The sequence below is a fragment of the Lupinus angustifolius genome, chromosome LG06 (assembly GCF_001865875.1).
Source record: "Lupinus angustifolius cultivar Tanjil chromosome LG06, LupAngTanjil_v1.0, whole genome shotgun sequence".
Taxonomy (NCBI): domain Eukaryota; kingdom Viridiplantae; phylum Streptophyta; class Magnoliopsida; order Fabales; family Fabaceae; genus Lupinus; species Lupinus angustifolius.
This window is the reverse complement of record NC_032014.1, coordinates 4,131,011-4,146,019: the sequence shown is the minus strand read 5'-3', so window position 1 is coordinate 4,146,019 and position 15,009 is coordinate 4,131,011. Positions and strand designations below refer to the sequence as shown.

The window sequence follows — 15,009 nt, the reverse complement described above, 5'->3', positions numbered from 1 at the left end:
TTGTAGTTAAAGATAAAATAATTAATGTAGGGTAAAATTGGTAAATGAATTATTGAATTAATATTTTTTTTAAAATGACTTGCTCATATTGGTCGTGGGTAGAACGAAATTGAATTCAATAATTCCCCTTTCCTGAGTCGTTTAGTGGTAGTGGGGAGAGTTATCTTTAATTTCTGTTCACTGAAATCCTCATGAAGTAAAACACAAAGTACAAGCCCCTCCCATGTCGAGCCAATTAAAATGTTATTTTTTATTATTCTTTGTTTTTAAAATATTTTTTTACTTATGTCTCAACATATGATTGGGAGAGGTGATCCCCATAGCTCCCATCTGCAAATTAGATGCTGTGTCAGCAATTTAATTTCCATTTGGTTTTTAAACCATGCCAGTCAAGTTTCCTACAAACCATCTTCCCAAATCCCAAACAAAAGTACGCTTCAACGAACTAAAACACCATTTACAGAATTTGCTTTTAGCATCAACACTTCAACGGCACACTTAAAAAAACACAAACAAAAACTCAAGCCCTATGCAAATGTTTTGTTCTTTTTCTTTCTAAGGGGATGGGTTGTTTTGTCCATTCCACTAAATAAACCTCATCAGCAACAAAGGGAAGCTTCTTCATCAATTATTCTAAGCAAGTGGTGAACTTCTGTTGCAATGTCATCTACTGAACCAAGTTGACATCCTTCTTCAACCTTCATTAAAAGTTGCCAATTTTAGCTAAACAAAGTTATCTAAATTTTCATTTGATATTATATAACGACACCATTTCAATTAATCAACAGTAACATCTCAAGTACTACTTTGGCACTTAATGAAAAGACATTTTCTGCAATATTTACTATCTAAGACTGGAATTTTTCCATAATATTCTGGCCCGGTCAAAAAAGCAAGTAACATATCCCTGTATAGCACACATGATTGTTACATGAATACATACCTTAGCACTGACAGAATAAAGTACCAATGGGTCAATGGTTGTGACATTGAGATGAAGAATGGTGAGGTAGAGTGTTTGAAAACCAGCAACCAACTTTGATAGTTGCCTGAGTCTTCTTTGCGATAGAATTCGAATGCTTGCATGTGTTTCGATCAAAGTAACCTCAATATCAGCTATGGCACCAACCTTAGTCTGAGATGTGTATTTGTTAGGAGCCTGGGACCATGTATACTGAGGGTACACAAAAAATTGTGCAAAAGGGGGTGTGTTGATTTTGGAAATGGCTGTATCTTCATTGGTTTGTGCAACCCTTTGATGTAAAAGTTGCAACTTTTGAGCCTCAAGAGATTGCAAGAGATGCTCCAATTCCTTCACAAATTCTATAGCTCCACCAACTATAGAGGCCTGGTCACCCTAAAACATGCAAAAGATGCACATAATCAATGGTGGAATTGAGAAAAGATTATTGGGAAAAAAACATATATATGAAGCTTTTCAAGAAGGACAAAGTATGATATCTAAAACTAAAAACATATTTACTTTCAAACTTCAAATTATTAGGCTTAGTATTGTTTCTTTCTCACGTTTGGAAGAAATAAATGTCCAAATAATTTGTGCATATAACATAGCTTTAAGATTCTGCTCAGATTTATCCTCATGAAGTTTTTGAATATGCTTGTACAACTTTAGCTTAGCAGTTTTCTGAAAAGAGAATATCGCCACAGCTTTGCTATTAGGGAACATAACATATTTCATAGCAAAGTTGTGAAAACTCCCAAGTACATTCTTATGAGAAAGACATGACTGAAAAAGAAACAAATGTGACAAACCCTTTGGACATAGGATTCAGGCATGAGTGAACGCAGAACAGCAAGATGCTCATTCATTTGCTTCCTCCGGTTTCTTTCTACTGTAATGTGAGACATTCTTTGAGCTTCAGCTTCTTCCTTGTTCTTGCAAACTCTTGGCTTTCTTCTTCTCTTCTTCCTCCCTTGCGCCGCGAAATTCTGCCTTGGTTCACCGGATTGGCGTTTTTGTGTCCCTAATGCATAGTTACTGAATGCATCAGGGTCATGTTCATGGTAATCAACTATGTTCTCTCCTAATAAGAAACTAGCCTCTGAAGAGTCATAGCTTCTAAATGGTGTTGCAGAAATAGTATCATAGATAGTGAAATTGGAAAACTCATTAGATGGAAGAGTTTCTAAAGCCATTGGTCTGAATTCTCTTATTGTGAGAAATAAGTTACCTAAGAGGTCTTCATGTATTCTTAATTCAGCAGAACAACCCTTTATAGAAAATACCAGTTGATGCAATTAGAGACAGAGGAAAATGTGTGAAATCATACATTTTTGCTATTTACTTAACAAATATTGCAGGTCACTTTTACATGAGTGATTAATGTACAAACAAGTGATAAACAACAAGTATTATATAATGATCAGATATGTAAATAGATTATCAATGTTGGTAATGAATTAATATTTTTGGTCGCCACATAGTACACACTACACAGTATTTATTTACACATTGATTATTAGTGTAAAAAGTGTATAAAAATTTGGTGTGACAATCTTTTTGCTAAGTTAACTATTGGAAAAGGGTAATTTAGATTAGCACGTGAGGGAGGACAAAAAAGGTGTTAAGCTTTTCAACAATAAAAATTTGTAGGAATAGGAAACAGGTTCCTCACACTAATCCATGCCTTGGTACCCTTCACTTCACAATTTCATAGATGCTGTCAAAGACTGGCACAGCTTCTGCAATAGTAGAGTGTGTGGGGGCCCAAATCTATATAGAAATATGCATTCAAACAACAGACAAGGTGAAATAGCTACTCCTCACATTCAAATCTGTGTTGGAGTTTGTAGGAAATGACTGACCCATGTACCCGAGATTCCCATATAAATAATTTATACACACTATACCATCTATTTCACAAATTAATTGTACATTTTACATGTCAAAGGCATATCAACATTTTGCTGTTGTTGACTTGAGAATCCAATGGTGGAGGTTTATCCATGCAGGAAAGATGCTCAAGGCTACAAGAACAAATAAAAAATGGGCAATAGGAACATATAAAATTGTTAGAATTTCGCAACTATTATTTTTTGGTTTAACTAAGGGTATTCCTTATCAATGCGTATATACTCCTCTAACAAATGTCATTTTTAGAAATCAAACATTTGATATTTTAGTCTATATAAGAATCTAGTAAATTTTTACACTATTATGTCAATGTCATGTCTTGTTGGTCCATGACCGTTATATGCTAAAACTACCAAGAAGATCATTTTGACTTCATCAGTCAACTTGAAATGAGATGTTAGGTTACAACATTATTTATTTGATGACCAATGCACCTTCTATTCGAAGGGAGTATTTCATGTTATTATGGTTGTCACAAGTTTATTGAAAAATTCCATGTGAAATAAAACTGTCTCTCAACCAATAATCAGATAATAACCATTTTCAACATAGAGCAATCATCAGATTAAATAGAATTTTTCCCAATAAAACCCTGGCAAAGAAAATATATCAAATCAAAGTTTAAAGAAATTTATTATGATTAGGACCACCGGTACTTTGACAAGGAATATCTATCAAATCACCTTACAAATATCTCAAACATGCAAATGTAACCGAGTGAAAAGTGTTGGCTATTCCAAATGTGAATGAAGAAATTTCACATTTGGCAAAAATGAATGAGTTAAAGAGGATATAAATGGATAGATCTATAAACTTAATGTCTTAAGGTTTTAGGTCGTGTCAAACCCACTTATATGTTTCTTTCACTTAGCCCATGGAGGAATGTTGTAACCTATGGATGAAGATCTCCCAACAAGTTGTATCAGAGCTGATGGTTCGATGGCTCAACGGAGTATTTAAGCGACAAGTGGTCGGTAGATCCATGAGGGATCCTTGTGTCGAAAGTCTTCCTGACGAGAGGTCAGGGCGGCGTGTTCCGTTGTGAAAGGATAAGTCAACGACGGTGCAAGTGGGTATTCCGAGTGTGAATGAAGAAATCTCACATTGGGCAAAAATGGATGAGTAAAAGAGCATATAAGTGAATAGACCCATGACCTAATGCCTTAAGGTTTTTGGTCAAAATATAGTATCAACCCCACTTATATGCTTCTTTCACTTAACCCATAGAATAATGTTATAACCCATAAATGAAGATCTTCCAACAAGAAGAGCCTAGCTTGAGTAAAAGTTTAAGAGCATGTGAATGTCTGCGTGTAAGTAAGATGAAAAAAGACATGTTACAAACACAGACATTTAGCCTAATGTGGTGATGATGACATATGAAGGACAGAATTGGACCTTGGACCGTGGTCCAATATGTCAGGTCTCTGTTAAGTTAACCATGTGACTCTAGTGTAAATCTTCCCTTCATGAAAAAATACATCACCCAGGATATCACCAGAACTTAACTCACTTAAAAATTCCCATGACTCATTTCCAATATTCTTTTCCAATTCTGTATACTAGCTAGAAGATCGATGCTTCTTTTGTCCCTCTACCTTTTTTTTAACCGAACATCATATATGAGAACTTGTTAAAGTATGACACATTAGGAATGCATGAAAATGAAGTATAGTAAACAAACACACATCACAGTATGGGTTGTGGGTTGTGTTTTCACTGACCAAGGAGTGATCAATCAGTGTCCATGCAAAGATAACATACAATTGCATGTGCATGGAAATGGTTATCGTCAGTATGTATGTGTCATCAAGGATCAGTCCTATGTTCAGCCCCTATTCATATTCAATATTATATTTGCCACCCAAGTTTTATAGTAAGTTCTCTGGATGATTAACAAAGAGGAAAGTAACCTATTTTTAAAATAGATAGTAACACTAACCACAACATTTATTTCATACAAACATATTCTAAAGTTCAGACAACAGTTGATAAAATATAGGCTTATATACAAGGGCTGTGTTTGATAATACAGAGAGGCAGGGTATCTACATTCTACAGACAAGTTTACCAACCCCATCAGGATATTTTACTTGCATACAAGTTGTAAAATTAAAAGAAAATATTTTTGAAAGAGAGAGAGAAAGCATATGAGAATAACAAGTGTACACTGGAGGATATGTAGCCACCTCGTTCCAGTTAAATGCTTCCTTGAGTACTGAAGTTTTACTTCCATGAGTAATATCAACCAGTTGGCAATAGAATTGAAAACAGCTGAAAAAAATGGATGACATTCAAATACAACAACAATCAAGCCTTAATTCAATTAGGTAAAGTCGGCTACATTGGTCGAACAATGGACGACATACAAATATTAAAACCAAATCCATGAGCAGATGCCCAAATAGTAATCAGAGATGCTCTATGGAGAAATCAGGATTACCTTCAAATAACTATAACCCCGGTGCATATATCCATTTTAAGGTCACCCAGAACTAAGGAAAGTGTTCTCATCTAAATAGTTACAATAGTAAAGTACCAATTAGTTAACCTTTGTGTATCTAAAATTCTAAAGAAGTACAACTACACTAAGTCTATACCATCGTCTATATCTCCAAGTACATCTGAAATTTTAAACAAGAAGGCAAAAGGATAAAACTAAAATCGAATGAAGAAGACTTAAACATTTTCATTAGCCCTAATGGAAGAGCAACCAGATACAGTTTCAACATAACCACAATTACTACAAGGTGCAACAGGCCTTATTACATCCTTATAACTTGTACAACTCTTTGAGTGGTTGTGTCTTCCTCCTCCTACAATGTTTAGTACTGCTACATGCTCCGGTAATTTCAACGTATATTTATCATTATTGTTCCCTTCATCTTCTCCTCTAATCATAACTATGGAATGCCCTGTCGAGTGTGACCTTAAAAACATGTGTTCTCCATGTGTTTGCATGCTCGTACTCATAGGAATTGACTCTTCATTGTTACCACCACTATGTCTACGGTGATCTTCGCTTTCTTTTACATCAATGGATACCTCACCCCTTCTCTCTTGTTCAACATTAACATTGTCCTCTGCTCGCTCGTGAGAATTTCGTGCTTCGCCAATTGCTGAATCAAGATCTTTACGACAAACAGGGCATGTCTTGTTAGAACAAAGCCATAGGTCAATGCATTCTTGATGAAAAACATGTGAACAAATGGTTAAGAAGCGCAGCATGCTATCATCCTCGAATTCAAGCAAGCAAATTGCGCATTCGAGGCTATACTTCTCTTTTCGAAGGTCTTTAACAGTGGAATAGGGAAATGTAGGGAAAGTTTGAAGCACCAAAGGGTCAAGCCCCCTACTGAGAGAAGTAACATTATTAACAATGGAACCACCAAGTGAGGTTGAACGTTGAAATACCCAAGTGTTGAAATTGCTCAATAAATAACACCTGCAGAAGTAAACAATGCTGAAACCAGCAAAACACACCACAACCAAGGCCAGGGCAAAAGCTATAATAGTTGGTGGGCTACTATATGATGAAGATGGTGAGGATTCAGAATCATCTGGTTTTGCTGAAAACATTTATTTGTCAAGATCAAAAATATCAATTGTGTCTTTGCTTCCAAAAGGGTAAAGGAAGAGATTAGTTATTATTCTTGACTTTTCATCATTTGGCTCTTTAATTTCTTTGCATGGATGAGAGAAGTTTAAGCATAAACAATGAGGTAAAGTGGCAATAAGATCGTTCTTTCTTTTGTTGTTCTTTTTCGTTCCTTATTTATTTATTAAGGTGAGATTCTTAGGCACGAAATACATAGAATCAAGGAGATATATGTCATTGTGTTCTGCTAGCACTAGATGGAAGCCTTTGTTTGCGGGAACATTGATATTGAACGAGTCCTTATGAGAAAGATGAGGGCTTATGTCCGAACACTATCTAGGATAATTCTGAATCAATGGAAGTGTGTGGGCTATTGTGTGTGTAGAGCTCTTAATATATTGTATATAAAGGTTAGTTAAATTTGTTATGTAACCGTCCATTATCAAGGAATAGTTATTTTTATTTATAGAGAAATTAAGGAGGAGGAAAAACAATAAATATAAAAATAATATTGTTTTGTACCATTAAAATTGACACATGAAACATTTATACGTAAATATTATGGTATATGCAAAATTAAAATACATACAAAAGCTTGTAAAATTGTTGTGTAGTGTTTGGTCATTGAACATTCTTGGAAATATTATGACCAGCAGTGTTAAACATTCTTATGTAAAAATGTTGGAATTCAAGTTTCCTATATCCTGCTCACCCCTCACTTGCTTAAACATTTTTTCTTTCTAATCTTCTATTCAACATAGAAAAGTCACATTTGCCAAGAATGTAAAAATAACACAAATGCACTATATTAAAGTAACTCCCACCTTGAGAGCAAGATCACATGAAAGGTATGTCTAATTATTGTAAATGAATTTTGCTTTATATTCACAAATCACAACCAATGTGAGTTTTCAATATCTTCACACACCCTCAAATCTAAGGATAGACATCCAAAGCATTATATGTGCAAGACTAGATAGTTATGGATGACCAATGGTAAACCTAGATCCACCACAAAAGCTAGCTCATATTCTCAACCAATAGTGGACTTCATTACTTTAGCAGAAATTAATGGTATTTGTCTGTACAACCAGCAACCAAAGCATTATTTGAAATCAGCTACAAAAATCAATCCATATCACATATTGTCATAAACCAGATTTTCGGCCATTCAGATATAAGGTTTTGTAACTATTTCACTTGGAGGCGTGTATATGTAAAGACAACAAAATGATCCTTCATATGTCAAGTTGGCAACTAATCAACTAATAAAAAGAAGATGAGAATGGAAAATCTTACATAAATAAACATGAAGGAGCCCCAAAAACTGGCTCCTCTGTTCAGACAAGAAAGCATAAAGATACATTGTAACATCACATTCAGAGGAGATTACATACTCAGTTTCAAGGTTATTAATACACTGGGGAATTACAAGTCCTAATCAGTTAATTTCCTTGTTGCCAATACACAGGGATTGAAACTCTATTCGATGTCATCGATCCAATCACCATATATCCTACTTATTTTATCTGGACCTTTCCACTTCTGATGAGCTCTCTGTCCTGGCCTTTGAATCACTACTGATGGCCTTTGTGAAGGAACCCCAATATGATAGACATCAGAATGAGCAACTGGAATAACTGATGCAACTACACTATCAGCAGGAGTTTTTGAAGGTAGTCCTCCATGTTTCGTGTCAGGAGTTCCGGCAAATGTGGTGTCTCCATTTTCTCCCTCCACAAACTCACCATGAGTGCTCAACTCTGAGTTAAAAAAATCAGGGTCAGACTTTTTATGAAATGGCTTACTAGACATAATTTTGACAAATAAACAGTGTAAGCCAATAACTTTGGTATGTGCCAACATCTCAAAATGTAATACATGGGGACAAGCACTGAACCAATACTGAAACTGTGAAACAGCCTTACAATCATGCTCCAAGCAGATTGATAAGGGTAGGTCCAGGCCTCCTACTACGAAGGTGTATGTTAGGAGAAGTAAGAAAGGGACTTAGAGGGAAGTTACTTAAGTCAGTTGGGGGTAGTTAATTTGGTTGAAGGTAGTTATCTGAGAATAGTATAAATAAAGAAGGGTGGGTTTGTAATAGATAGTTTTGAGGAAAGTCTAGAAAGGGAGTAACCGAATTGGAGCAATTCAGTTACTAGGGAGTTTCTATTTTCCATTGTAATCTTTCCTATTCTTCTTCTTACAAATCAATAAAGTTGTATAGATTCAAGATCGATTTGATCTTGAATCTGAAGTATTATTCAACAACTCTAAATCTCAATTCTCTTAGATACCAGTTCTAACACAGATACTCAAATAATGGAAATGAGCATACAGAAATAACAATAAGTACTGTATGCATTCGTTAAATTGTGCATACAAGACAATAAGTAGCATATTCAGACACCTTGGCCTCAGCTAAAAGAATCTTTAACTATGTTGAGTAACCATAATACCTTAAGAATGAAATTGAGAATCATCTTATGCTCTTGTTTGAAGCTTTATAGTCCACTCTCTAACCAATTTCACAAAACATGATACTGCATTAAAGTAACATAGGGAGGAGCACAGCCTCAGCCTCAGGGGGAAAGACGAGGGGGAGCCCAGTGCACAAGGTCTGGGAAGGGTAGATACATAACCTTATCCCCACAAGCGAAGAGGGTATTTTGAACCCATGATTCGTATCACAAGGCAAGCAACATTGCCGTTGCCCGAGGCTCACCCTTCATGGGAAAGACATTTGAATAAATAATAGAGGCCAAAATACAATCAAAACTCTCTATGCTCCATTGGTTACTTGAAGACATTAGCATATTCCAATAAACTTTCATTATTACATTAACTCATACTTTTAGCAAGATCAGGGCTTTTGCCCGTCATTGTTGATATCGTGTCATTTTTTTTTTTGTTGATTTAAAATGAGAAAACAACATCAAATTCTATTTTACCGGGTAATTATAAATCATTTTAAGTACTAAAAAACATTTATGTTCCTCTATTACATTAGTTTTGGGAGTTGATCATAAATTTATTACAAAATTTGGATTCCCTATACATTGGTAAAGGTAGAAAATAGATTGTAAAATAGTTTATACTCTTCATTTCTTGTTTCTCAACTAGATTGCTGACTACCTAACCTAACATGCATCATGAAAGATGCGATTATTAGCTGCAGAAAACCCGACGTTTAGGTGCTAACTAAATCAGCTTCTCATATAGGTCTAACCGTCTAGCTAAATTCGAAAGTACCTTAAGGACTTTCTAGTTAACATATTGTATGTTCTAATGAAGTTTCCTTTCCTTCAATGTTGCTTCCACTGTGTATGCAGCAGTTGCAAAAAAGTACATCAGTGAAAACATTGATCAATTTCCATCTATATGACATCTAGTCGAGAGCTACAAGGATGCAAGCAACCATTTTTTTTCTCTTCATTCTGAGCCCACAACTTAGGAAGCTAAGCATTTTATCCTCTCATTCTAAAACTTGTAGCTGGAGTTGAAAAAATTAAATAAATAGGTAAAGGAACCAAAGATATTGAAGCATCCAAGGCATTGGGAAAGTAAAATTAACAACCAAAGAAAGAGACAATGTGTTTGTTAAGAAATAGGAAGTACAAAATGAAATAAGAATTTACCCTGCTAACTGCTAAGAAGTGTTAATTGAGAGACAACACAAACACTTACGTGGTGCCCTAATGTTTTAAAATAACAACCAAAAAAATTTCACTAGGTGGTATCGGCTAATGGAGCAAATGGTATCATATGTCATATATCCTATCATAATCAAATCTATAGGCATCATGTACTTCAAAATCATGTGTGGTCTTCCCAACACTTGTCCGAACCGGTTAAGATGAGATTCTACCATCTTTTCTACATTATAAATGCTACCTCAACTATCCCTCTAAAGCATTCACTCCTAACTATCTACTAAGTTTTAAAACACCAAATTCTGGAAATTATAACATCGGTTCCAAGAAAGATTCACTCGAGAGTGGCATTCGCATTCACAATGCATCACAGTTACAAAGAAAACAGAGCGGTTAAAAAAACACCTTTATTCAGGTGAAACATTAGCATCAACCTCATAAAACATTGAAAGGCAAAGAGAAACAACATACCTGTAGCACCATGAGCAAAATGGCATTTGTTCCCAAACGGGCAATACCCTGTCATCTCCCACTTATTGCAAATCCTAGTCTTCCAATTCGAAGGCTTCAAATTCGAACTACCGCCGCCACCACCACCACTACTCCCAGCACCACCACCATCGCCCCCACCACTACCTCCACCATACCCACCAGGTCCCAAACTTATAGCCACGCTCTCTCTATTCCTGGAATTCTCATCATGCAAAAAAGTGCAACTATCACCATAGGGACACCCTTCCTCAGTATAAAACTTCTTGCAATGTCTCCCCTTATAAGACCTCTGCACCTCCCCTGAATACCCCGAAAGCGAAGGAATCTGAAACTCTTCCACCGGCGGTACCGGTTTCTCCTCCTCGTGCGCCGCCACAATCTCCTGCCAGTTCGGCGGTGGCCGCCGCAGCTCCTCAATACTGTGCGCGAAGTTACAGTTAGTCACGTAGGGACACGTGCCGGTACGGAACTTGCAACAAAGCTTCGTCTTGAAGAACATTTTCCCAATCGCTTTGGAACGGTTATTGCTAGACGACGGTGTTGCTTCCTGCGAGTTCCTCGATCTCTTTGGGGTAGAGTCAGCGTCGTTGTTGGTGTTGAAGAATCTGTAATCATCTTCGGTTGCCCAAACGGATTGGTCGCCGGAGACGGAGGAGGACCAGTTTTCACCGCCGGTGATTATTTGAACAACGTTGCTGTCTCGGGTATGATCCATAAATTACGATTTTGGGGAACAGAAAGTTGAGATTTTTAAAGAAATCTAACAAGTGGGTCGTTAATTTAAGTTTAGTTAGGTGGAAGTGATTTTGTGAGTGTTATGAGAGCGAAATGAAGATAAAGGTATAAGAAATGAAAGTTTAGGAAATAGCGGAGGAATCGAAAGCTTTTTGTTGTTGTTGTTGTGTTTTCTTAAATGTGATAAGATTGTAGAGTTGAGTGAAGGGGAAAGAAGATCCATACGGATAGATTGATAGAACAGACATAGTAGTGGTTATGAATCAGGTGGAACTAAAAACGGTGGAAAAATTGAGTTTAAAGATTCTGATTTCAGGAATAGATTTATTTTGATTAAAGTGCTTCTCGAGTTCTAGTATATATATCATCTATGTACCCAAAAAAGTATATATATTATCCATCTACCCAAAAAAGTATATATATTATCCATGTACCAAAAAAAGTATATATATTGTACTATAAAATATTCTAATACTTTGTAAATATTAAAATGGATAAGCAAAGGGAAGATTTTTTGGGAATATTAAAAAGTATAAATTTATGCATAATACTCTCTTGTTCTTATCATTTTATGTAGAAAAATAATCCTAACAAATTGAAATTTGAAGATAAAATCGTAATTAACATAATCATAACAAACCTAATCTAATTTGATTTGATCATCTTATCTCCATCCCTTAAGTATAGCCACAAGTTGGTTCTAAAATTGAAAGTCGAGTAGAGTCTTGACTTGTTGCAATCAGCTCTTCTCATCTCCTTAATTTGTATCTTGTCTTATCTCGAAGAGTAATCATATATTGATTAAACCAATCTGATCTCTCTGTCCTGGCCTTTGAATCACTACTGATGGCCTTTGTGAAGGAACCCCAATATGATAGACATCAGAATGAGCAACTGGAATAACTGATGCAACCACATTATCTGCCAGAGTTTTCAACAGTCCTCCTCCACGTTTTGTGTCAGGAGTACCAGCAGAAGCTGAGTCTCTATTTTCTCCATCTACAAACCCACCATGTTGGCTCAATTCTGTGATCATAATATCAGGGTCGGACTTTTTATGAAAATGGAATACTAGCCATAATTTTGACAGATAAACAGTGTAAGCCAATAAAAGTTTGGCAGGTGCCAACATCAGAGAATATGACATCAAAATGTAATACATGCAGGACAAGCAATAACACACTGAAACTGTCAAATGGTGTTACAATCATGCTCCATGCAGATATTCAAATAATGGAAATGAGCATATGGAAATAACAATAAGTACTGTATGCATTGGTGTATTTAGTTAGGAAGGAACGGTGGAATGCCGTGTAATTATAAATCATTGAAGTACTGAAACATTTATATTCCTCTATCACATTAATTTTGCAAGTTAATGATAAATTTATTTACAAAATTTTGTGTTCCTTATACTTTGATTCAGGCAGAAAATAGATTGTAAATAGTTTATTTTCTTCATCTCTTGTTTCTCAACTAGATTGCTGACTACCTAGCCTAAGAAGCATCTTGAAAGCTGCTATTATTACTTGTAGAAAACCTGATGCTTGGATGTTTAACTAAATCAGCTTCTCATATAGGTCTAACTTCATTTGCAGATACTTTAAAGAATAGATGGTTAACATGTGTATGTTCTAATGTGTTAATTGAGCAATACTGAGAAGTAAAAATATGAAATAATAATTTACCCTGCTCACTGCTCAGAGTGTTAATTGAGGGACAACAAACAAGCAGTTTAAGTGGTGCACTAATGTTTCAAAACACAACAACCAAAGCTTTTTCCACAGGGTGGTGTGGGCTACGTGGACCAAATGGCGTCATGATGTGTCCTATCATAAATCAAGCCTATAGACAAATCATTTACACCTAAATCCTTCTTAACAATTTCACCCATAGTTTTCCTCTATCTCCAATGATTAAGGTACCATCTGATCAACTCTCCTTATTGGTGTTTCAACAAATCTTCTCCACACATGTTCGAACTAGTTAAGATGAGATTTTACTATCATTTCTACTAGTTAAGGTGAGATTTACTATCATTTCTACTAGTTAAGGTGAACTATTTAAGTTCTACCTCAATCATCTCTCTAATGAATTCGTTTGTATGTCTCTAAGTTTTAAAACACTAATTTAGAGTGACATTTACATTTCACAATGCATCACAACTAGAAAGAAAAGAGGGGTTAAAAAAACACCTTTATTTAGGTGAAACATTAACCTCATAAAACATAGAAATGCAAAGAGGAGAATACCTGCAGCACCATGAGCAAAATGACATTTATTCCCAAACGGGCAATACCCTGTCAACTCCCACTTATTGCAGATCCTCGTCTTCCAATTGGATGGCTTCAAATTCAAACTACCACTGCCACCGCCGCCACCACCACTCCCAGCACCCCCACCCACACCTGCGCCACTGCCACCACCACCACCATACCCACCAGGTCCCAAACTAATAGCCACACTCTCTCTATTCCTCGAATTCTCGTCATGCATAAAAGTGCAACTATCCCCATAGGGGCACCCTTCCTCGGTATAAAACTTCTTGCAATGTCTCCCCTTATAAGACCTCTGTGTCTCCCCTGAATAACCCGAAAGCGACGGAATCTGAAACTCCTCCCTCGCGGGCACCGATTTCTCCTCCTCGTGCGCCGCCACGATCTCCTGCCAGTTCATCGGTGGCCGCCGCAGCTCCTCTATGCTATGCGCAAAGTTGCAGTTCGTCACATATGGACACGTGCCGGCACGGAACTTGCAACAAAGCTTAGTCTTGAAGAACATTTTCCCAATCGCTTTGGAACGGTTATTGCTAGACGACGCCGTTGCGTCCTGCGAGTTTCTCGATCTCTTAGGGGTTGATTCGGCATCGTTGCTGTTGTTGAAGAATCTGTAATCGTCTTCGGTTGCCCAAACGGATTGATCGCCGGAGGAGGACCAGTTTTCATCGCCGGTGATTATTTGAACCACGTTGCTATCTCTGGTCTGATCCATAAATTAAGATTTTTGAAAACCCTAACCACTGTTTGGACAGAAAGTGAAGATTTTTTAATAATCTTACAAGTGGGTAGTTAATTTAAGTTTAGTTAAGTGATAGTGAGATAATGTAGAAAGTGGAAGTAATTTATGAATGTTATGAGCGAAAGGGAAGAGGTAGATCTAGATAATGGGTACAGCAACACGACATAAATAATGTGGGAAAAAATAATGTATATGGAAAAAGAAAGTTTAAGGCAGCGGTGTGGAATCGAAAGCGTGTTTCTATTTTTTCTTCAATGTAATGAGAGTTGAATGAAGGAGGAAGAAGATAGATATGGATAGATAGACATAACAGACATAATGGATGAGCTGAATAAAGTGGAACTATAAATGGTGGAAAAATCAGTTTCTAGATTTGAATGGATTTATATATATTATACATATATAGTCCTAAAATTTCTCCAAACACAGAAAGGATGTCTTTTTTGGAATATAACTGAAGATACTTTTTATATTTGTTGTTAATTGTATGTCAATTTAAAGAACATTTTGTTTATTTTAATTTGTTTCATGTAGAAGTAAAAGAATGTTTTGTAATTATTTTTGATTTTATGCTGCAAATAAATTAATGACTATAAATGTATTAAAATAACAGAATAAATTTAATGAAGATAAAT

At 36.0% G+C, this 15,009-nt stretch overlaps 3 protein-coding genes across 8 annotated transcripts; all 3 read right to left on the bottom strand.

The window, feature by feature from the left end:
- LOC109349091 (transcription factor bHLH71-like) lies at positions 444-2,357 on the bottom strand. 3 transcript variants are annotated; one of them, XM_019589756.1, is made up of 4 exons: positions 1,774-2,334; positions 944-1,357; positions 596-698; positions 444-555 (listed from the first exon to the last, which is right to left on the bottom strand). In XM_019589756.1, the coding sequence occupies exons 1-3, from the start codon at positions 2,155-2,157 to the stop codon at positions 600-602; spliced, it is 897 nt and encodes a 298-aa protein (XP_019445301.1). In that variant the 5' UTR covers positions 2,158-2,334; the 3' UTR covers positions 444-555; positions 596-599. The 3 variants fall into 3 exon arrangements, with proteins under 3 accessions (XP_019445301.1, XP_019445300.1, XP_019445299.1); XM_019589755.1 differs by having other exon boundaries at positions 444-698; XM_019589754.1 differs by lacking the exons at positions 444-555; positions 596-698 and adding an exon at positions 717-852 and having other exon boundaries at positions 890-1,357; positions 1,774-2,357.
- LOC109350393 (RING-H2 finger protein ATL29-like) lies at positions 5,555-6,454 on the bottom strand. Its single transcript, XM_019591635.1, has one exon. It carries the CDS (start codon positions 6,452-6,454, stop codon positions 5,555-5,557), a length of 900 nt encoding a protein of 299 aa, XP_019447180.1.
- On the bottom strand, positions 7,705-14,727 carry LOC109349089 (zinc finger CCCH domain-containing protein 12-like). 4 transcript variants are annotated; one of them, XM_019589751.1, is made up of 4 exons: positions 13,609-14,727; positions 12,318-12,382; positions 12,208-12,281; positions 7,705-8,061 (listed from the first exon to the last, which is right to left on the bottom strand). In XM_019589751.1, exons 1-4 carry the CDS (start codon positions 14,345-14,347, stop codon positions 7,956-7,958), a joined length of 984 nt encoding a protein of 327 aa, XP_019445296.1. In that variant the 5' UTR covers positions 14,348-14,727; the 3' UTR covers positions 7,705-7,955. The 4 variants fall into 4 exon arrangements, with proteins under 4 accessions (XP_019445296.1, XP_019445293.1, XP_019445294.1 ...); XM_019589748.1 differs by having other exon boundaries at positions 12,208-12,382; positions 13,609-14,724; XM_019589749.1 differs by lacking the exons at positions 12,208-12,281; positions 12,318-12,382 and having other exon boundaries at positions 7,705-8,236; positions 13,609-14,719.

Excerpts from the sequence above, each read along its gene's own strand:
- LOC109349091 (XM_019589754.1), bottom strand. The coding sequence starts at position 2,157 with ATGGCTTTAGAAACTCTTCCATCTAATGAGTTTTCCAATTTCACTATC. Across the intron at positions 1,358-1,773 it reads CTGAATCCTATGTCCAAAGG|GGTGACCAGGCCTCTATAGT; the intron begins GTTTGTCACATT and ends TGCATGTTTTAG. Across the intron at positions 853-889 it reads AGGGATATGTTACTTGCTTT|TTAGATAGTAAATATTGCAG; the intron begins TTTGACCGGGCC and ends AAAATTCCAGTC.
- LOC109350393 (XM_019591635.1), bottom strand. The coding sequence starts at position 6,454 with ATGTTTTCAGCAAAACCAGATGATTCTGAATCCTCACCATCTTCATCA.
- LOC109349089 (XM_019589748.1), bottom strand. The coding sequence starts at position 14,347 with ATGGATCAGACCAGAGATAGCAACGTGGTTCAAATAATCACCGGCGAT. Across the intron at positions 12,383-13,608 it reads TTTTGCTCATGGTGCTGCAG|AATTGAGCCAACATGGTGGG; the intron begins GTATTCTCCTCT and ends TTATGATCACAG. Across the intron at positions 8,062-12,207 it reads ATTGGGGTTCCTTCACAAAG|GCCATCAGTAGTGATTCAAA; the intron begins GCCATCAGTAGT and ends TCCTTCACAAAG.